Raw genomic sequence first — 22,802 nt, forward strand, 5'->3', positions numbered from 1 at the left:
GCCTTTCTGATTGCCTCCTTCTAGGTATCGGTCTATGGCCTAATTTACTTTATGCCTCTAAGTGGCACCAGACATAGTATTTTGCTTTACTTAATTGTGTACACTTATTTTGTTTTCTCCTTCTCTCCTATTTTCCTTATTCAAGACTATGTCTTTTGCAAATATTTTCTCCCATTCTGAGGGCTGTCTTTTCATGCTTTGCAATGACCTAGAGGGGTGGGATAAGGAGGGTGGGAGGGAGGCTCAAGAGGGAGGGGATGTGGGGACATATGTATGCATATGGCTGATTTGTTGTACAACAGAAACTAACACAGTATTGTGAAGCAATTATACTCCAATAAAGATTAAAAAAAGCCCAACTCACTAAAAAAATAAAAAGAGACTATGTCTTGATGTACCTCATGGCAGAAGACATACTTTACTGTGTTAGTGACATTCATTCTTTCAGCAGATGTATGTCAGGTGCACACTCTCTGCCAGGCAATGCTCCTGATCCTGGGGCTGCAACAGTGAATGCGACAGACGAGGTCCTTTCCTCCCAGGGTGTCACTATCTCTAGTGGAAGGAACACACAATAAACAAGTGTATAAGTTTATATACAAGATGATTTCTGACAGGGACATGACAATAGAGGCCCTCAGCAGGGGAGGGGGATGACTGGTGGGGGAAAGCCGTTCTGGTTGGTGTGAAATAGTATCTTAATTTGTATTTTCCTGATGACTCATGATCTTGAACACCTTTTATATATGTATCTCCTTTGTGAGGTGTTTGGACCAAGTCTTTACCCAGTAAAAATTTTTTTCTGTGGTAGTTCTTTATTTTTTAATTAAAAATATTTGTTGAAGTTAATATAAAACCATTATTTTTCACAGTACTATATACAGAGCTGATGTTGTTATTCTACAAATTATTTAATATTAGGGAAAGCAGTTAAGGTTGTATCTGGCAGCTTCACAAGAGCACTTTTGCTTTTCAGTGAGATTTTTTTTTTAATTGAGGCATGATGGACATAAAACATTATATTAGTTTCAGGTGTACAACATAATGATTCAATATTTGTATATATATTTTAGATATGAGTTCTTTGTCAGATGTATGTGCTGTATGTTTTTTAATGAGCAAAATTAAAAATTTTGCTGAAACTGATTTTTAAAAATTAACTTCTTATCCTGCAACCTTACTATTTTCATTCATTAGTTCTGGTAATTTTTTTTTTTTTCCTTTTTTCTCATTGCTAAGATTTCCATTACAGTGTTAGTTAGAAGTGGTGAAAATGGACATCCTTGTCTTGTTCTCAGTCTTAAGGGGAAGGCATTCAGTCTTTCATCGTTAAGTATGACGTTAGCTGTGGGGTTTTCATAGATGACCTTTATCTGAATGAGGAAATTACCTTCTCTTTTTAGTTTGAGAATTTTTATTAATAATGGGTATTGAATTTTGTCAGTTTTTTTCTACATTTATCAAGATAATCATAATCTTCTAATGTGAATTACATTGATTTTTGAATGTGGAGCTATGATGTGCATGATGTGCTATTATTTTTTCATATGGCTGGATTCAATATGCTAATATTTGTTAAGGATTTCTGTATTCATGAAGGACATTGGTATGTAATTTTCTTTTCTTGTAATACTTTGGTTAAGTTTTGGTATCAGGGTTATGCTGGCTTCATAAAACAAGTTGTGAAGCATTTCCTTTTCTATTTTCTACAAAGAATCTATGTATTAGACAATATTGGATTTGAGGGGGTGGGATGGGAAATTAGGGGACAAGAGAGTCATTTGGAAATAAGGGCCTGGTTGATGTTGGATTACCTGGAAGTGTTGATCGTCTGGTGTGACAAAGGTAGACCAGGATGTGAGCCATGATGGGTTTTGTTCTGAAAAGCTTTTAGAGCCAGATGGGTCATCAGTAGAGGCCAGAGGGTACGAGTCCTCTGATGACTTTCTACCCAGCAACTTCTGGGGTATGGTAACCAAGCGGATGAGGGACCACTTGCTTAGGTGGGTAGCAGAGGAGCATGAGGCGCCAAGGTAGTCTCCGCTCCTCTGCAGAGCGGTGCTGTGGTCTGCTGGAGGAGGTGCTGGGTCACAGGGAGCCTGGGGGGCTCTGGTGGTCAAGCACTTCTGTTCAGTTCCTTCCCTGACTTTTTCTAACCATCCTGCTGGGCAAGATTATTTAACATGCCTTTCTCTAACCATTCCAAACATGACCTCAAGCCTTCTTCCAAGCTACATTTTATGCCAGTAATGATTTTTCTCTTACCTTTCTCATGTTGCTCCTATTAGCTGATAAAAGTTTACTTCCTCTGTTACATATAAACCGTGAGAGGGAAAGGGTTCATTTATGGTTCTACTTTCTTTTAACAAGCTCCTAATGATAAAACTTTAAAATAATTTTCCATCTTGAACATTACTGTTACAATTTTCTGTTGGTTTTAAGTTTTTTTCAGTGGTCTTTAATATACCTGTCCATATCATTCTTGTCCCAGATTGCAGGGATGCCTCCTTTTCTCCCTCATTTCCTGCCTTCCTTCCTTCAACAACTATTTGTTGAAAGCCACTGGTAGGCAGTGTTCTTTGCACCTGGTAAGCTGCAGTGAAAGAGTAATTTCTGACCTATAGAGATGGAAGAAAAAGAAAGAGGAGGAGGAGAGGGGGAAGGGGGAGGGGAGGAAGAAGAAGGTGCAGGAGGGTTGATTGGTTGTGTGGTTAATAAACAAATGCATAAATTATATAGTTTCTCTGACCATGATTGGTGTGATGTAGAAAAATGAAGCACAGAAGAATAGGGGAAGGAAGAGAAGGCAGTTTTTTTTGTTTTTTTTTTGCGGTACGTGGGCCTCTCACTTTTGTGGCCTCTCCCGTTGCGGAGCACAGGCTCCGGATGCGCAGGCCCAGCGGCCATGGCTCACATGCCCAGCTGCTCCGCGGCATGTGGGATCTTCCTGGACCGGGGCACGAACCCGTGTCCCCTGCATCGGCAGGCGGACTCTCAACCACTGCGCCACCAGGGAAGCCCGAGAAGGCAGTTTTAAATAGCATGGTAGTGGTGGGGCTCATAGAAGACTTTTGAGCAAAGATCTCGAAGAACTGATAGAATAAATCGTGGGTGTTTTGGAGAAGAGGGTTTTCCTCTGAGGGAACAGCTGCTGAGGCTCTGAGTGGGAATGTGCCTGAGGACACCATGGCTGATGGGGAGAGCAAGGGAGGTGAGGCTAAGGGGAAAAAGGTCAGATCAGGCATCCTTCTAGGCCTTTGTAGGAGTTTGGCTTTTCTTTGCATGAGATGAAAAGTCAGCAGAGGAGGGTTTTGAGCAGAGGAGTGAAGTGATCCAACTATAATACACACACACACACACACACTTTTTTAATTAAAGTTTTTACTTTGGGATAATTGTAGATTAACATGCAGTTGTAAGAAATGACAGAAAGAACTCTTGTGTACCCTTTACCCACTTTCTCCTAATGCTACCATCTAGCAAAACTATAGTATAATATCACAATCAGGATATTGACACTGATACAGTTAAGATATAACATTTCCATCACTGCAAGAATCCCTCACATTGCCTTTTTATAGCTACTCTCACTTCCTCCCTGCCCACATCCCCTCCTTGACTCCTGACAACTGCCAATCTGTCCTTCCTTTATATATTTTGTCATTTCAAGAGTGTTATATATATGGAATTATAGAGCATGTAACCTTTCGGGCTTGGTGTTTTTCACTCAGTATAATTCTCTGGAGATTCCTCCAGGGTGTTGCATGTAGCAATAATTGTTCCTTTTTGTGGCTGAGTAGCATTCCAAGGTATGAATGTACTGCTGTTTGTTAACCATTCACCTGTTGAAGGACAGCTGAACTGTTTCCAGTTTTCAGCTATTATGAATAAAGATGCTATAAATGTTCATGTACAGGTTTGTTCAAACATAAGTTTTCATTTCTCTGGGTTAAGTGCCCAAAAGTGCAATTGCTGGACTGTATGGTACGTGTTTAGTTTTATAAGAAATGTCAAACTGTTTTCCAGAGTGGCTGTACCATTTTACATTTTCACCAGCAGTGTTTGAGTGGTAGAGTTTCTCTTCATATTTGCCAGCATTTTTTTTCAGCCATTCTGCTAGGTGTGTGATGATATATCTTTGTGGGTTTGGTTTGCATTGAAATTGTAAGTAATAATGAACAACTTTTCATGTACTTATTTGCCATCCCTATACCTTTTTGATGAAGCATCTGTTCAAATCTTTTGTTTATTCTTTGAGTGATTTGTTTTCTTATTATTGAGTTTTGAGAGTTCTTTAATGTTCTAGATACTAGTCCTTTGTCTGATAAATGGTTTGCAGATATTTTCTCTCAGTCTGTAACTTGTCTTTCATCCTCTTAATAGAATCTTTCACAGAGCAAAAGTTTTAAATTTTGATGAAGTCAAATTTATCAGTTTTTTCCTTTTTTAGATCATGCTTTTAGTATCAGATCTAAGATCTCTTTGCTTAGCCATAGATCCCCATAAGTTTGTGACTCCTTTTGAGTTACTTTTGTGTAAGATGTGAGACTTAGGTCAAGGTTCTTTTTTTTTTTTGCCTATAGATGTCCAGTTGCTGTGGCACCATTTGTTGAAAAGGTTATTTTTTCTCCATTGAATTACTTTTACATCTCTGTCAACAATTAGATGGGCATATTTCTTTGTTCTTTATTCTGTTCCATTGATGTATTTTTCTATTCTTCCTCCAATACTGTACTCTCTTGATACTGTACTTATGTAGAGAGCCTTAACAGAAGAATGACTCCTCCCATTTTTCATTCCTTAACAAAATTGTCTTAGCAATGCCAGTTTATTTTCTTTTCCATATAAATTTTAGAATAATCTTGTCCACATCTACAAAAATATCATTCTGCAATTTTGATGCAAATGTGTTAAATCGCTATATCAGTTTTGGGAGAATTGACATCTTTACTGTTGTTGAGTCTTCTAATCCATAAACACAATATGTCTTTTCATTTATTTATATCTTCTTTGATTTCTTTCATCATCATTGTTTAGCTTTCATCATATAAGTCCTGTTTTGTTAGATATACACCTAAGTATTTCAAATTTTTTGAGTGATTATAAATGATACTGTTTTTTTAATTTCAGTGTCCATGTATTAATTGCTCATACGTAGAAATACAATTGACTTTCTATCTATATTTATTTTGTATCCTGAAATTTAAGAGAGAGAGAGAAAGAAATGTGTGTGAATTCCTGGGGATTGCTGCATAGACAATCATGTCATCTACAAATAGGGAGAATTTTGTTACCTTTCCAATCTCTATGTCTTTTACTTCCCTTTTTTCCCTTGGTGCACCAGCTAGAACTTGAATAATTGTGGTGAAAATAGACACACTTCCCTTGTTCCCAGGCTTGGTGGGGGAAAATATCCAGGCATTCACCATGAAATATTAATTGGAGGTTTATCAAGTTGAGGAAGTTCCCCTCTATTTCTGTATTTCTGAGAGTTCTTATTATGAGCAGGTGTTGAATTTTGTCAGATGCTTTTTCTGCACTGATTGATATGATCATGTGATTTTCTTCTTTAGCCTGTTAATATGGTGGATTACACTGATTTTTTAAAAAAAAATTGAATGAGACCTACATCTCTGGAATAAACCCCACTTGATCTTATAAATGGGGAGTTTGCAAATATGATCAAGTAAAAGATCTCAGAGTGAAGAGATTATTCTGGATTATTCTGGTGGGTTCAGTGTAATCACAGGGACACAGGAGGAGTCAACTAGACAAGAAGGTGATGTGATGATAGAAACAGAGATTGGATTGAAGCTGGAGGACGGGACCATACACCAAGGAGTATGGGCAACCACTGGTGGCTGAAAAAGGCAAGGAAACAGATTCTCCCTTCCTAGTCTCCAGAACGAACCAACCCTGCCAACAATTTGACTTTAGCTCAGTGAAGCTGATGATGGACTCCTGACCTCCACAACTGTATGAAAGTAAATATGTGTTCTTCTAAGCCACTAAGCTTGTGGTAATTTGTGATAGCAGCTTTGTTTAGAGAAGAAACTAATACATCTGTGTACATTGTATACATTTGGGTAGATAGTCAGTAAATATGTACAGTAAGATACACAGATCCTAATTTGAACATGTATATTCCAGACTTCTCTTATTCATCATATTTCTACTTTGGAGTATTTGATATAGTAGAGTTGCATGATTGACATGTTATTTAAGGAAGATTGGGCTGCAGCAATGTATAAGATGAATAGAATGGAGGGAGATTGTAGTCAGAGAGGCTAAAAAGGAGACTACTACTAAAATCTAGGGGACAGGGACTTGTCAAAGGGGCTGGAAGTTAGACCGAAGAATTAGAGATGGGCACCAGGTCATTTCAAGGAAATAAATCTCAGGCTTTGAAGACTGACTAATGATATGAGAAATGAAGAGCGTGATGTCAGTGATGACGTAGAAGCATGAATAAGTAACAGGTTCATTAGGAAAGAAAGAGGATTAAAAAGTTTTCTAATAGGTTTTCATCTGTCGAAAATGACTGAACAAGTTAGAGGGATTGCATTCTTTCAGAAGTGAAAAATCCAGTCAGTGCTTTTTAGATAATGTTAATTCTAAATCTGTGACTTTAGGAAAGCTGGTTCGTCACATCGTGCTAGTCCTTGAACACCAAAGTGTACCCAGGTGTTGATTTCTATGCCTTGAAGAAACCTTCCTCTTAATGTCACCAGCAGTAAGAGAGATGTTTATTAAAATCCTTGTGAGCTGATGAATTTATGTATTGGCTGATCAAGACATCCCTTTTGTAACGGACTGAAATTTTATATTTACATTTTTTCTAGGATATAAATAAAGCTATTTGCAAAACAACCATCAGGTGTTTTTCTTCTACTTGAAGTTCATATTCTTAAGCTAAAAATACCATTCTGCACCCAAAATATGTCTTCTACCAAATATCCTCAAAGTTCTTAAAATGCTGCACAACCATGCCTCTTGTATTACTGAGACAAGTCTAAACTCATCCTTCTCAGAGAGAGCCTGTAGAATATATATAGTATATAGACGGGATCAGGCTGCTTATTTTTTTTTTTATTTTTATTTTTTGGTGGTATGCGGGCCTCTCACTGTTGTGGCCTCTCCCATTGCGGAGCACAGGCTCCGGACGCCCAGGCTCAGCGGCCATGGCTTATGGGCCTAGCCGCTCCGCGGCATGTGGGATCTTCCCGGACCGGGGCACGAACCTGTGTCCCTGGCATCGGCAGGCTGGCATCGGCAGGCGGACTCTCAACCACTGTGCCACCAGGGAAGCCCCAGGCTGCTTTTATGATTTGTTTTATTGAATATTCACTGTGTGATACTATGCTGACCTCTAGATCATGATCCATTGAAGCTTTCATTCATTAGAAAGGGATCCTTGAGGGACAGGTATGCAGTTCCCATGGGGACTTTCAGCTCACAGAGATCCTTTACTTACGGGAACTGATATGATGTTGTTATTGTTTTTATTTTTTAAAATCCTCCTGAGGCAGTAAGAACTCAGAGCTTAAATCTGGATTCTGCAGGGAGTTCCGTATTTGCAAAGTAGAGCTTTCACTTTGAAGTTATCATTAAGAAAGCAATGTTGTGGCTGAACTCTTTTGTTCCTAAACCCATAAATCAGAAATTGCCCCATTCTGCTTTATTATCGTAGATATTTTCATCAACTTCCAGTAAGTTGGATATTTTTCAGCATTATAATTTAGTTATAAGCCTTCGGTTATCTGCAGTACTTCTCAGCTATTAAAGTGTGTAACATTCATTTGGGGATTTTGTGAAATGCACTTTCCAACAAGCTCCCAGGTGATAACTATGCTACTGGTCCACCAACCACATTGTGTAACAAGAGTCTGTGGCTCATTTTTACTTGTAGGTATCAGCTTATACAACATTTAGTTTGGTACTTATGGCATTTGGTTAGTTTCACAATTGGATTGAACAACAATAGAAATTAATAGTTCAACCACTGGTTTTTATTTCAGGAAATTACTAAAAATAAGATGAAGAAAACCTGTTCAAGAAAATGGAAAAGTGCTTAAAAATGTCTAACAATAACTGCTTGGGTTTTAAATTATAATTTATTTATAGTATTTTTTTAAGATACATGGGCTAGGTCAAGAAATATGGATTACATTTTTTTAATAATCTTTTTTGACGATTTAAGAACTTGTCTTTCCTAAAATACAGTACTTAAATTTTGAAATATTGTGAACAAAAGAACTTAATAATAGACAATATTGTGATTTGTTTATTAAACTAACAAACACATTGCATAGGTTTGAGTTTGCACTGTTTATTTGACAGTCATATTTTTGCAGTTACAGTTATATTGCTTTTCAGTATTTACTGTTGCATCATTTGATCCATTTATTGACTCTCAGTTGGCATTGAATCTATTGGCTAAGCAAAAATAAAATTCTAATATGGGTCTAAGTAAAAAGGATAAGGTATATGTAAGAATTTTTGGCAACGATGGCATCAGAAATTTATCTTGAAATACTCATATCAGTTACTGAAGATAGAAGATTGAATGGTTTTTGTTTTGTTTCCTTTTTTTTCTTATTAAAATGTTTTATTTGTTGACTGAATAATGCTAGTTCTATGTTTCCTGTGTAAAAGGGTTAGAGTTGGAAAAACAAAATGTAAGCCATAAAGCATTAGGTTTACTTATAAAGTTTGTACTTTGGTATGATACCAGTGATCGAGGTCCTAATTGTGGGGTTCTATCCCTAAATGAGAATTAGCTAGTTGAATCTTTTTGGGAATTCCCTAAGTCATTTTTTTCTCTCCTTGTGTATTTCAGAATCAAGAACTTTTCCCTACACCCTCATAAATTCTTTCTAAGCATCTTCCTATTAAATCTTCCATTCTTACTCTCCAAAGTAAGAGTAGAACTCCTTGAATACCTGTCTCCTTCCCACCCCCTGAATCTTGGGTACTGCTGTCTAGTCTGTCTTCCTTTGATATCAGGTTAGACCATTTCATTAGTCCAATTCTTTAAACCAGGAACTACTCTGTTTCCGAAAGAGCCCTGGGGCAGTGGAAGGAGGCACACAGGGCAGATTGGTGCTCAAGTCACAGCTAGAGGAGACCTAGGTTGAGCTAGAGAGTTGGTTGGGTTTTTATATGAAATGACCAAATGGTGGCTTTGGATGGACACTGGGGTCAGGATTAGGTCATACTAGAAAAAATATGCGTTGAGGATGGAAGAAGTGATGAAGAGGAAGAGTTAGGATGGTGTGGAGATGGGATTCGGTTACAGTCAGGAAAGTGAGAGAGAAGAGATCAGCCACGAACAGAAGCTGCTGCACTGTGGCTGCCACTGTGTTCTGAATTCAAAACCAGGAATATTTGTAACAATGCAACTGACCTGACTTTCTTTAGAGGAATTTTAAAAGCAGTTTTTGTTTTTTTTTAAAGACTCATGAAGGTTTTATATCAGAATTAGCTATGACTTGGCTCGTAATGAGGCGAAGTTAATTAGTTCTTTCCTTATGTCCCAGGCTTGGCTAGCCCAAACCTGACTAACCTAGGGCCAGGACATGGCCAAAAATAATGACCCTAGCACTGGTTACTTTTCTCAACAAGACTCCGTTCAAAGTTACTTCAAAGCACTTGTTCTTTTTTGGTAGAGGGTCAGTTATGTCACGCTCTCTCAGAAAATGCACTACTTTACTGGGGGATTTACTTTGAGTTGGTGTGTTAGCTTCACAGGATTTGATTTTTAAATGCTGAATACTTAAAAATACATGTTTTACTTCTTCTGTTTGAGATGAGGCTTTTAAGGAGTAATAGGCACCACAATAAAAGCTAACGTGGTTTCCACTGTCATTAAAAAAGGTATTTGCGTGAAGTGCTGCTTTTTCTTAAGGAGCACTTGAGTACAGCATCGCTCAGCAACACATAAATCAACTTTGACACCTTATCATCTGTATATTCAGGTTTAAATGAAGTCTTTCCAGTGATGGGACAGATTGAGTCTTTTAAACTGAACAAGGGAAAGGTGTCATGTTGTCATCTTCATCTTTAGGTTGGCAGCAAGTTTATAACATTTTGGAATTAGAATTTTTTTCAATTTGTCCTCTTGGGCCTCCAGCTTCTCAGCTTCTGTTCCCTCTTCATGTTTTTTATACCTAAATATCCTTACAGGGTCTTCTCTTCAGTTCTGAGATCTAAGATAAGCCCCTTAGCATGGTGCGCAGAGCTTGCTAGGAGCTGCTTCCCTTCTCCTCTTCTCTGAAGCAGAAGGGCTTCAGCCAAGCCAAACAACAGTTTTCCATACATGCTGCGTTCTTTGATATCACTGTTTCTTCAAGCCCACATTGTTTTTTTTTGTTGGGGAATACTCTTGCTGACTAAGCCCTGCTCATCTTTCTAGATAATGTCTGGATTCTCAGACAACTTCAGTCTGATTCTTTCAGTTTGAGTTAAGGGCCCCTTCTCCTAGGCAAGCAAATCTTGGTCATAGGGCTTTAATATTGGATTTCAGTTGTTTACTTTTCTCATACTAACCTCGGAATTTCTTTTTTTTTAATTTATTTTTATTTTATTTATTTATTTTTTATTCATTTATTTATTTTTGGCTGCATTGGGTCTTCGTTTCTGCTCGTGGGCTTTCTCTAGTTGCAGCGAGTGGGGGCTGCTCTTCATTGCGGTGCGTGGGCTTCTCATTGTGGTGGCTTCTCTTGTTGCAGAGCACAGGCCCTAGGCACATGGGCTTCGGTAGTTGTGGCTCGTGGGCTCTAGAGCACAGGCTCAGTAGTTGTGGTGCACAGGCTTAGTTGCTCCACGGCATGTGGAACCTTCCTGGACCAGGGATCGAACCTGTGTCCCCTGCACTGGCAGGTGGATTCTTAACCACTGCGCCACCAGGGAAGTCCTGGGAATTTCTTGAGGGACAGGAATTCTGTCTTATCTGTTTATCCCTGTCCTTTCTGGGTGTTTCATGTAGCTGATTTTTTCATTATCTGTGACAGGGCTGAGTTTTCTTTCCTTGTGAAGAAGTAGTTCTTTATTACTGGGGGGTTTTGACCAGAGGCCCAAGACCTCTATTATTTATAAATTTAACAGTTGTTTTTTTGAAGTATCCATACTGTGCCAAGGGCTGTGCTTTTGTTTACTACTACTGGAGGGATATAGATTCAAGCATCATATAAAAGGTTATGCTAGATGTAACAGTAAGTGAAAAAAGTTTGGAGGAGCAAAAAATTAAAGCAAGAATTTGTGAAGATACAAAGTATCAGGAAGGCTATTCCATGGTTTTATGAAGATTTCCACAAGGGGAGAAAAAGTTAAGAAGAGTTCGTTTTGAATACATATTTTTACAACTGGTATAGAAAAATTACCTCATCAATTTATGTATCCTAAGCTCAGGAAACACTCCTCAGTAGTTTGCTTCCAAGAAGCAAAAAAAATCTGCCATGATAGAAGGTAGATACTGCCATACTCCTTAGTGAATTGGTGTGTGTGGATTTCTGGAATTTTAATTTTATTCATATATTTAAAAAATTCACCAAATTTTTATTTTAAAATTTAATGTATTTAGAAACATTCTTTAATCTAGTTTCAATTTTAGAACAATGTTAGGAATGAAAAGTCAGTCTTGTATGTGGACAGCGTTTTATATCTATAGTGGCTATCTATATCTGTATCATATCTATCTCTACATCTATATATCTGTATCCATACAGGCTGTCTCAGAAATTATATCTAAAGGTATTTCTTTTTCTCTTTTGCTTTATTTGGAAAATATTGAAAAATGAGCAAAAAGTAAAAGAAAAACAAAATTTCTTATTTGAAAGTAGGGTAGGATATTATATTTAAAATAAAGAAAACCCCTCAACCATTCATTTCTACCCTATGCTGTTAACATTTGGGCACTTGTTCTCCTGACTTCTGAAGATGCTCTTGTTAACACAGTGTAGTCATGTGCTGCATGCTATCTTTTATGATAGCAACTTTAAAGGTTCCTTTTCAGAATTACTCTATCTTTGTTCTGCTTTGAGCTATATTTGTATTTATTTATTTTCAGATCATTTATTTTTTACAAAAGCAAACAAAGCACATTGTTTTTAAAAAGAGTAAAAAAGTGTAGACATTATGTAGTAGAAAGCAAAATTTTCCTTTGTCACTGTTCTTCAGGGTAACTCATTAATATTTTGGCATATAATCTTCTAAATAACTGTGAACTGTGAATTGTAACCTTTTTCCCTTTTGTTTTTGTTTTTTAATAACAGGGTCACACTTTCCACACTCTGTCACTTATATTATTCATTCACTAATGCTTTATTTCATAGCTACTCTTCCCTGTCACCACATGTGAGTCCATCCCAGGCTTTTTACTGACTACATAATATTTCACGGAATAGATCTACTGTAATTTAATAAGCTGTTGTCCATTAGGGTGTCTCCATTATTTTGCTATTAGAAATAACATTGTAACAAGTGTTTGTATCTTGTACACAAGCGTGTATTTCTGTAGTGTAATACCTAGATATGGATTTGCTTGGTTGGAGGGATTGCATATGTAAAGTTTTGCTGTAATTTAAAGGATAAACTCTTCTTCAAGACTTTCAACAATTTTTAACTGTAAACAATAAAGTTCTGATTTGAGAATAAACATGGTTTAAAAGGAAAGACGGATTCCTGTTTAAAAGGAAAGATGGATTCCTTTCCTGAGGGCTCAATGAGACAGTACATTTCAGGGAGGGTTATTTGTTTTTCTCCTCATGTTTTAACCTGGATTTTCTGTGATATGTAGAACCTTTGAGAGAAAGTATTACTCGGTCTCCCTGCTGCTTTACAAAAGAAATCTATGTTCTTATTGGTGGCATCTCCCTGATAATGCTATTATTTCATTGCATGTTGGTATTCCTTGTGATGAACAATAATGTTTTTGGTTGAATTCTAATCTGTACAGTATGGTATAGTACAGAACAAAAACTGTTCTGTGGGGTAATTTATCTTAAAAGAAATACATGAAGGTGACTCGATCAATAAAAATAGTAGCCCCAGATTGTCATTTTGCTTACACATTTAAGTTCTTTTCTTATAACCTTGAAAACAGTTGTAAATATGTCTTGTTTGAATAAAGGAAAGCTTATAGATGAACGTCAAATACATTTTCTTTTTCCAAAAGGATCATCTAATTGAGGCTATAAACCTTATTTTTAGGTTATAAGAGTGGGTTTGTAAAGTTATATGTTCATGGCTTTTCATGATACCACATACAATTAGGTGTTTGGTACTTTTTTAAGGTACTATCTCCATCTAGCTTAAGTTTATTCACCACATCTTTGAGTCCATTTCACTCCAGCTATTTTTACAGATGTATCAAATTGCTATTTGAGAACTATATTACAGATTTCAAATTCATGTTTAAAAGACAAATTGGCTCACTGTCTTTATGGCTGTGGAATTTGTCTTAAACACTGGGAACCTTAATAGTCAACCCATGTAGGGCTATATAGACATATATTGGAAGAAGGGTTTTGTATTTAATATATAACTTTATTTATTTTTTGAATTTTATTTTATTTTCTTATACAGCAGGTTCTTATTAGTTATCCATTTTATAATCCCAATCGCCCAATTCAGCACACCACCATCCCCACCCCCCTGCGGCTTTCCCCCCTTGGTTGTTCTCTACATCTGTGTCTCAATTTCTGCCCTGCAAACCAGTTCATCTGTACAACTTTAAATAATTTATTTTGGCATTCAGAAAATGACTTTATTTTTCTTTAAGACTTCATAATTTTTCTAGTCTGATCTGCAAATGTCTATCTGCTAATCTTTTTGTCTATAAGATATACTTTTGAGGAGGTGATACTCATTTATTTCAAAGATTATTTTGTTTTTTTCTCCTTTTTACAGGAAACAGGCATCGTTGTGGGTCCAAGGAGACATTTTCCGATCCAAACTGAAAAATAGACCATCCAGTGAAGGAAGTATTAATAAAATTCTTTCTAGCTTGGATGATATGTCTATTGGTGGAAACTTATCTAAAATACAAAACGTGGAGAGATTTGGAGAGGTGAGTTTTTTCCAGGAAGATTTTCGTGTCTCCTTAAGACTAACGTTCTGCATTTCTTTGTTTCCCAATTGAACACATATAACATAGCCACATCTCTTGTCTGAATGCTGCAGTACTAAATTTTTAGGCATGGAGTCAACACCTATAAAGTAATAATAAAAGCAAAGAAAGCAATTATCCTTAAAAAGAAAAAAGCTGTAATTTAAGGAGTACAATTATAAAGGAGTCTACTCTGGTTTGGAAAATACTTACAAAAAAGAAATAGAAAAGCAAACTTTCTCTTTTAAAATGGAAATAGATATCAACAAGAAAAATCTTAATGGGACAGTTGGATATTATATGCCATAAGTGGTACATTGAAGCCTCAAATTCATGATTTCTAAAGTAAGTCCAGAGTTGAAAACATAATCAGGGGCAACTTTTTTTTTCTTTTAAATTGAGACTCCATTATAAACAAACCACTTTAAACAATTGACATACATCGTCTGATTTAATCTCCATAACTACCTGGTGAGTTAGTCAATATTATCTCTATTTTATAATAAGGAAATTGAATATTAGAGAAGTTCTCAGTGTCAGAAACATGATTCAGTCCAGGTCTATCTGATTTCAAACCCATATTTTTTTCTATTATACTTGCTACCTCAATAAAAATGACAGTGATTCACTAAGAATTAAGATCATGGGCATTTTTGGAGGTAGAAGCAACCTTGAAATAATTTGTTCTAGTTTCCTCTCTTATGTGGATCAGAAACCCGGGTCGCACAAAATTTTTTACTTGCCCAAGTTTGCAGTGTTTTCAAGTAGTGGGGCCACCTTAAGAGCTGGTAGTCTGACTCCTAGTTTAGCTCTGTCTACCACAATATGCCTGAGGTGAAGCTAAGCACCTAGTTTATATTTATATTTTTATGTCACTAAAGGGGCAAAAAAGCTATTAAAATATTTAAGTAGCAAGTGTAGGTTTACATTCAATTAGGCAGTGACCCATTAGACATGGACAAGGACCTTGAACAAGCTTAGCCCTCAAGGATGGAAAGAATGCATCATAGCTCTGTTAGGTCAACAATTGGCATCCCAAACAGATTTTTTTTCACCAGGAAAGATAACAAGAGTGCTCGGAGATAGGGAGTGTTTTCTTCAAGAGGAAGGATGGGGACTGCTGGAGGAACTGAGTTTTCAACCCTGTGGTATGTTCTCCAGGACAGCCACTGATGAAGTGGCTAAGTTTACTGGTTTGAGTCATCTGTCCTGACCAAGCATAAATCTTATTAGCCAAGGTCGTGTTGATGTTCAGAGCCCTTGTAGACCTTTTCTTGTCTCTGTGTTATGGTTTGGCCTTTTCAAAGCAAACAAAAAGGATCTGGACTGACATTTTAATGAGATAATGTAGCTAAACAAGAACACTTTGTTGCTCTGGTCAGCATTTCCTCCCCAGGTTTGAGTTCAAGTAAATAAGGCTTTTGAGTTATGACCTCTGAAGAGGCACATATGAAACCCATCCATCTATCTGAGAAATATATTTATCTTGCAGGAACATAATGCTTTTTATATCATAATCTGTATTAAATTAACATCTGGTAGTTAGAACATTTCATTCTCATACTTTTTTAGATCCCAGTTTGTTGAACTTGAGACTGATTAACATTTATTTATCACTGGAAGGGTGATGAATGCAATATGATTGAAATTTAAAATAAGTCAGTTTGAAATATGAGCATATATTCAGATGTTGGCTCTTTTACCTCGTTCCTATTTCCCACCCCCCAAATTAATTACTTAGCTCTCATTCAGAAGTGCTATTATTTTTGAAATTAGAGGACAGAAATGAAAGAGTTCAGAAATACTAGAGAACGATGGTGTGGTTAAGATTGTAGACAGTGACATACCTATGGGTTTTGGACGACTTTATAGTTAGGTGATGCTTTGTGCAAGTACCTCTTCTGATTCTGACCTTTTTATTGCTATGCTTATCTGGTGCTGTCTCCATGAATATGGGGAGTTAGTTTACTCAAGTGAGTGTAACAGAGTTAGTGATTCCTTTATCATTCTTGTGAATTCCAGTTGGGAAAATACGTCAAGAATGCTGCTTCTACCAATGTTCAGGATAGAAGCCCATGGAAATCCTGGATTTATTTAGTTTATATACAGAGAAAGTGCAAAAAGCCAGTGTTCTTCTAGAGGTATTTTTTTTTAAGTCAAAAGCAGAGATAGCAAATTATTTTTTGATTTCTATGCCTATAGGAATTTTCCTGTGATTGGTTATTAGGAAGCTTGGGAAGCTCCGTAGTTACCTGATTTGGGGAGCTTGAATGTATAGTTTTTCAGTGCTTACGGGGTGGGTAAAAGGAAAATAATCAAAAGTATGAACCAGAATGATTCAGGCCATAGTAATGGAGTAGGTTGTGGCTTTAATGAATTCTCTTCGCCCACTTAGAGTTATGAGAAATCTTTTAAAAATAGAGGCTTTTCCTTTATTGAACCTGGTCTTCAGTGCTGGGCTAGGAACTATGTAATGTACACAGCCCATCCTGTGGGTCTGGAGGGGGCTCCCTGCTTCACGGCCCTGCGTTGCACTGTCCTTTTCCTCCATGGTCCTTACCTCGCCTTCCTTGCTGGGCAATACGCTTTGTAAGGATGGAGGCTTCTATCTGCCCTCATCATAAGTCTATTCCTAGCCCACAGGGCCTTCGTAAATATTACCTGAATGAGTGAAGGCTGACAGTTTCACAGAAAACAAACAAGAATACAGACATGAAACTGGTAATAATCCAAGCTATCCAAGGGTAGCATATGCTCAAATATAAAATAGTACCAGCAATAAGTGCTCATTTTGACATTGAGTGGCCTTAGGATCCATTCTGTATTGGGGTTATTAAAAAATGGCTTTAAATGGAATCTAATGCACTTTCTTTACAGTGCCAGATGTATAAGGAGTTAAATGAGGAGCTTACGGGGCAACAACAACCACCTAAATGGCACCTACTATGTGCCCGGCACTGTCCTAAGCACTTTATTACATGGACTAATTTTAGGCCCTAGAAGAGCTGTATGAAACAGGCACCTTTACAAGGTCCATTTCACAGATGACATAACTGAGGTAGAGGAAGTTAAGCTGCCTGCCCAAGATCACAAAGTACAGAGTGGAGTTGTCATTTGAACCCAGGCACTCTGGCTCCGGAGTTGGCCTCTGACCCTGAGGCCTCTCACTGTACTGTGCTGCCTCTCCACTGGGTCCTCTCTGTGGCTCTAGTACATTGCATACAGTCATTTTGGACATAACCTTAGCGAACGTGTCCTCATAAATTTCTCCTGGAACTGCAATTGCTTTTATCTTTTTCCTACTCTAGGGTGATAGTCCAGTATTAGCACACCAGTCAGTGTGTACTCTTGAGTTAGAGATATTAATTAGATACAGGTGCTGCTGACGTTTAGCCGTGAGTTACCATGATTTATAAAATCCTTTGCCCATAAGCAGGGTACATCTTTAAAAAAATCTATGAAGTAAAAATTAAATCTCTAAGGCCCTACTTTTAAGCACCTTTCTTTCCACTCTTAGGCCCACTGAGGCATTCCAGGTCCAATCTGAAAGCCGCAGGGATCCACCAGAGACTATCAGTAAGGGGAGTGACAGTACACAGATTCACCCTTTGAGGGGCTCACCCTGGCTGTGCTGTGGAAGGGGTGCTGGTGTCTGTGTGTGGCCCGGGGTTGGAAGGCCAGGGAGTTGGTCATGAGGCAGTGGTCCAGGTGACGAGGTCTGAACCAGTGGCAGGGAAAAGGAAGAGGAGACGAATTTGGGGAGCTCTGGTAAATCCAAACTTTTTATTGATCAGAAACAATTTATGAAGGTGACCTCTTTGCCTTTCTCCAACTTTTACATCTCATAGGTTTAACATCTGAGAGATGAAAAGAATTTTAGAGATGACCCAGTCATTTTTCCTTGCCAAATCATTTAAATCTGCTAAAAATTCCATTTTTGTCTTTTTCTTTCAGTCCTTAGACTTCTATTTTTACTTGTTTCTATTTCAAACTCTCCTTTTATGTCATTTTTCTATTATAACTCTTCCATCTTTATTCCATAGTGTGCTATATTTCATCTAAAATATCTTTTCTTAATGGCATACACAATGGCCTCCCTAGTAGTTTTCTCTGTTACCATTTTATTAATGGTAACATTAGTAAATAAATTTATTAATGCGTTGGTCAGTAATTTATCCAACTGAAATCTGTGGACACAATTTAATTTATTTGATTTTGGTTTTCATCTTGTCTGCATATAGAGAACAACTGGTGGAATAAAATACATCTTCATATTTTATGCTATTTGTTCTTTAGCTAGACCATCACCTATAAATAACAATATCTTTAAAAATTCTCCTTCTTTATGTGTTTTAGTTGGCTCTATTTTCCTGTCTTTATGTAGGGCAGGCTTGTATCCAGAAGAAAACGCACTGATGCTCAGACCCTCCAGAGGGCGACAGGGGGTCTGAGAACAGACCCCTGTCCTTGGGGGAGCCAAGATATCAGGGTCTTCCCTGAACTAGGCTTCTTCACCATTGCCAGCAATCGTGTGGCTTTGTTTCAGGGGATCTGCTGCTTCCAGAGTAGCTGAGAGCAAGAGGGGGGCTACACTGGGACTCTGGGGAAAGGGGCTGGAGCCCAAGAGCACACAGAGGCCTGGGTTAAATTCTCGGCATTTATCGTTTGTGACTTTGTTCATCGTTAGTCATCATGAGGAATGAATTTGGTATAAAGAATGCGGTATAACAGTACCTGATGAGAAAGATCTTCAAACTGCCCTCGGTCCCCCAGTTCTTGGGATTGATTTATGCCTCATGACAAATGGAACTCTATTTTCTAATATACTTTTCCCCACGCAGGCACTTGTGACCTAGTATATATTATAAGTACCCTAATAAATACAGGGGTTGGTTATATTCCTGTCTGCGTGGCTTATTCAGGATTCCAGGAGACCAAAGTCCTCTTCTATATAGTTTTTTTTTCTTTTTATAAAAGTATTTTTTATTGAAGTATAGTTGATTTACAATGTTGTGTTAATTTCTGCTGTACAGAAAAGTGATTCAGTTATATATATATATATATATATATATATATATATACATTCTTTTTTTAATATTCTTTTCTATTATGGTTTATCATAGGATATTGAATATAGTTCCCTGTGCTATACAGTAGGACCTCGTTGTTTATCCATTCTATATATAAAAGCTTGCATCTGCTAACCCCAACTTCCCATTCCATCCCTCCCCAACCCCCTCCCACTTGGCAACCACCAGTCTGTTCTCTATGTCTATGAGTCTGTTTCTATTTCATAGATAGGTTCATTTGTGTCACATTTTAGATTCCACACGTAAGTGATATCATATGGTATTTGTCTTTCTCTTTCTGACTTCATTTAGTGTGATAAGCTCTAGTTGCATCCATGTTGCTGCAAATGGCATTATTTTGTTCTTTTTTTATGACTGAGTAGTATTCCATTGTATATATGTACCACATTTTCTTTATTCATTCATCTGTTGATGGACATCTAGGTTGTTTCCATGTCTTAGCTATTGTGAATAGTGCTACTGTGAACATAGGGGTGCATGTATCTTTTTGAATTATAGTTTTGTTGATATATGCCCAGGAGTGGGCTCGCTGGATCATATGGTAATTCTATTTTTAGTTTTCTGAGGAACCTCCATACTGTTTTCCACAGTGGCTGCACCAACTTACATTCCCACCAACAGTGTAGGAGGGTTCCCTTTTCTCCACATCCTCTCTAGCATTTGTTATTTGTAGACTTTTTAATGATGGCCATTCTGACCAGTGTGAGGTGGAACCTCATTGTAGTTTTGATTTGCATTTCTCTAATAATTAGTGATGTTGAGCACCTTTTCCTGTGCCTATTGGCCATCTGTATTTCTTCTTTGGAGAAATGTGTATTTAGGTCTTCTGCCCATTTTTCGATTGGGTTGTTTGTTTTTTTGTTGTTGAGTTGTATGAGCTGTGTATTTTGGAAATTAAGCCCATGTTGGTTCATCATTTGCAAATGTTTTCTCCCATTCTGTAGGTTGTCTTTTCTTTTTATGGTTTCCTTTGCTGTGCAAAAGCTTGTAAGTTTGATTAGGTCCCACTTGTTTATTTTCGTTTTTATTTCTGTTGCCTTGGGAGACTGATCTAAGAAAACATTGGTATGATTTCTGTCAGAGAATGTTTTGCCTGTGATCTCTTCTAGGAGTTTTATGGTGCCCTGTCTTATGTTTAAGTCTTTAAGCCATTTTGAGTTTATTTTTGTGTGTGGTGAGAGGGTGTGTTCATTGATTTACATGCGGCTATCCAACTTTTCCAGCACCACTTGCTGAAGAGACTGTCTCTTTCCCATTGTATATTCTTGCCTCCTTTGTTAAAGATTAATTGACCGTAGGTGTGTGGGGCTTTTTAATTTTGTAATTTAAATTTTCTGTTTAAATTTTCTGTTTAAATTTTCTGTTTCTTAATTTTGTAATTTAAATGTGTTTTGAATAACATTGTATATAACTATTTTTGTCAAGAGTTTGAAGGCTGTTAATCATTTACTAAGAATTTTATAACTCATATATTTTATATTCTTAGTCCTAAAAATGGCTAAAACTTCTTACAGTAGCCACAGAAATAAAATAAGGGGAGATAGGTTGAGACAAAAAAAAACATGATTTATATTTTAGCAGATATTTTTCAGACCTGTACTGTGTGTCCAGATCTTTTCCCCTCCCTCCTCCTTCTCCAGGTCCTGAGTTCCAGGCAGTTTCTCCTACCTTAATCCAATCTGTCCTCTCTCACTAGACCACTGCTGTGCCCCCCGCCCCCAGTCTTGATCTCTCTGAGTTATTCTCCTCACATTAATCAACTGGAAGGAAATATTTACAACACATTCAAATGAAAGTTTTTTTTATTTTAATGTAAAGAGCTCTTAAGAAATCAATGTGCGGCTTCCCTGGTGGCTCAGTGGTTAAGAATCCACCTACCAATGCAGGGGACATGGGTTTGAGCCCTGGTCCGGGAAGATCCCACATGCCGTGGAGCAAGTAAGCCCGTGTGCCACAACTACTGAGCTTGTGCTCTAGAGCCTACGAGCCACAACTACTGAGCCCACACGCCTAGAGCCTGGGCTCCACAAGAGAAGCTACCGCAATGAGAAGACTGCGCACCACAACGAAGAGTAGCCCCTGCTTGCCTCAACTAGAGAAAGCCCGTGCACGGCAATGAAGACCCAATGCACCCAAAAATAAATAAAGAAAATAAATAAATTTATAAAAAATATCAATGTGAAAACTCCATGTACACAAATAAAAGAAAATGGGGGCCCTTATGGTTGGTAAATATAAAAAAATGTGCTACTTCTCTAGGAATGAAAGAAACACAGATGCTATTTATGCCTATCAACTTGTATGAGATTAAAGAAATGTATGCAGTATTAGCAAGGGTTTGGGGATTAAAAAGCTCTTAAACATTGCTAGTTGGAGTTTAAAATGGTGTAGCCTTTCTGGAGGGCGGTTTGATAACATGTAGCAGGAGACTTTAATCTAGCAATTCCACTTCTATGCATTTATCTTAAGGCAATAATAATAGGACAGTGTTCAGAAACCATGTGTTTATAGAAGGATGTTTGTTGGAACTGTTTATAGTGATGAAAGACAGCAAACAGCCTGACTTAGGGCAAAATATATAAAATTTGATACATCTCAACAATGGAATTTTATGGAGCAATAAAACATGATAATGTAGAAGATTTTTAAAATCTACCCTGAAACACTTCTGTAGTATATTTAAGTGAAAAAGTAGGTTACAAAGCAGCATGTATAATTCAACCTCCTTTTGAGAGGAAGAAATGTGTTGGTGGGTATGTATAGATAGCACAGGGGAAAGTCTGGAAGACTATATGACAGAATGCTAATGTGCTTTACTTTGATGGTAAGTATGTAGGTGGCTTTAATATTTTTTTAATCTCTTTTCTGTAGTTTGTTGTTACCTATGACAAACAAGTATTATATGGTAAAATATATATATTTTTTCTTTGGAAAAGACATGGTTTCCTTCTCCAGAGGTTGAGAGCTGGGACTTAATATATAATGTTTTCATTTTCTTTGAGAGCCAGTGTACCTAAGTAAACTCCTTAAGGAGCTTAAGAAAAAATATATTAATTCTGGGTAGTTAGGTACATGGCTGGCTGTTACATCATTTTGTTGTTTTCTACGTGTTTGAAATGTATTATAATTTAAAATTTTTTCACCTTTAAGATTTACAATAAAGTGGAAGAAATAAACACATGTAAAGTAACTATAATATAAACATACTGTTACTTTCTTTAACTGTATATTTTAAAATTAATTTTTATTTTAGAAAATAATATATGACCGCAGTTTTAGAAATAGCAAAAGTATTGAATTCTAATAAAAAATCAGTTCCCTATCCCACCTTTCTGTATCCCCAGACCCATTCTCAAACGGGAGAAACCTGTAAGCAAATTAACTGCCAAATTTCTAAATATCTTTTTTTTTTTTTTTGCGGTATGCGGGCCTCTCACTGTTGTGGCCTCTCCCGTTGCGGAGCACAGGCTCTGGATGCGCAGGCTCAGCGGCCATGGCTCACGGGCTTAGCCGCTCTGCGGCATGTGGGGTCTTCCCGGACGGGGGCACGAACCCGTGTCCCCTGCATCGGCAGGCAGACTCTCAACCACTGCGCCACCAGGAAA

The 22,802-nt window shown here is 37.4% G+C and overlaps 1 protein-coding gene across 2 annotated transcripts in view; it reads left to right on the forward strand.

Annotated features, from left to right (window-relative positions):
* The window catches only part of CDC14A (cell division cycle 14A), a gene marked incomplete at its 3' end in the record, with an annotated part of 164,610 nt that overhangs the window by 133,832 nt on the left and 7,976 nt on the right, over positions 1 to 22,802 (forward strand). For both annotated transcript variants that reach the window (XM_079913594.1, XM_079913593.1), the window contains exon 11: positions 13,909 to 14,068. In XM_079913594.1, coding sequence (XP_079769720.1) covers positions 13,909 to 14,068 — 160 coding nt within the window. The remainder of the gene's footprint in view (positions 1 to 13,908; positions 14,069 to 22,802) is intronic.

Source organism: Stenella coeruleoalba (genome assembly GCF_951394435.1).
Source record: "Stenella coeruleoalba genome assembly, chromosome: 1".
Classification (NCBI taxonomy): Eukaryota; Metazoa; Chordata; class Mammalia; order Artiodactyla; family Delphinidae; genus Stenella; species Stenella coeruleoalba.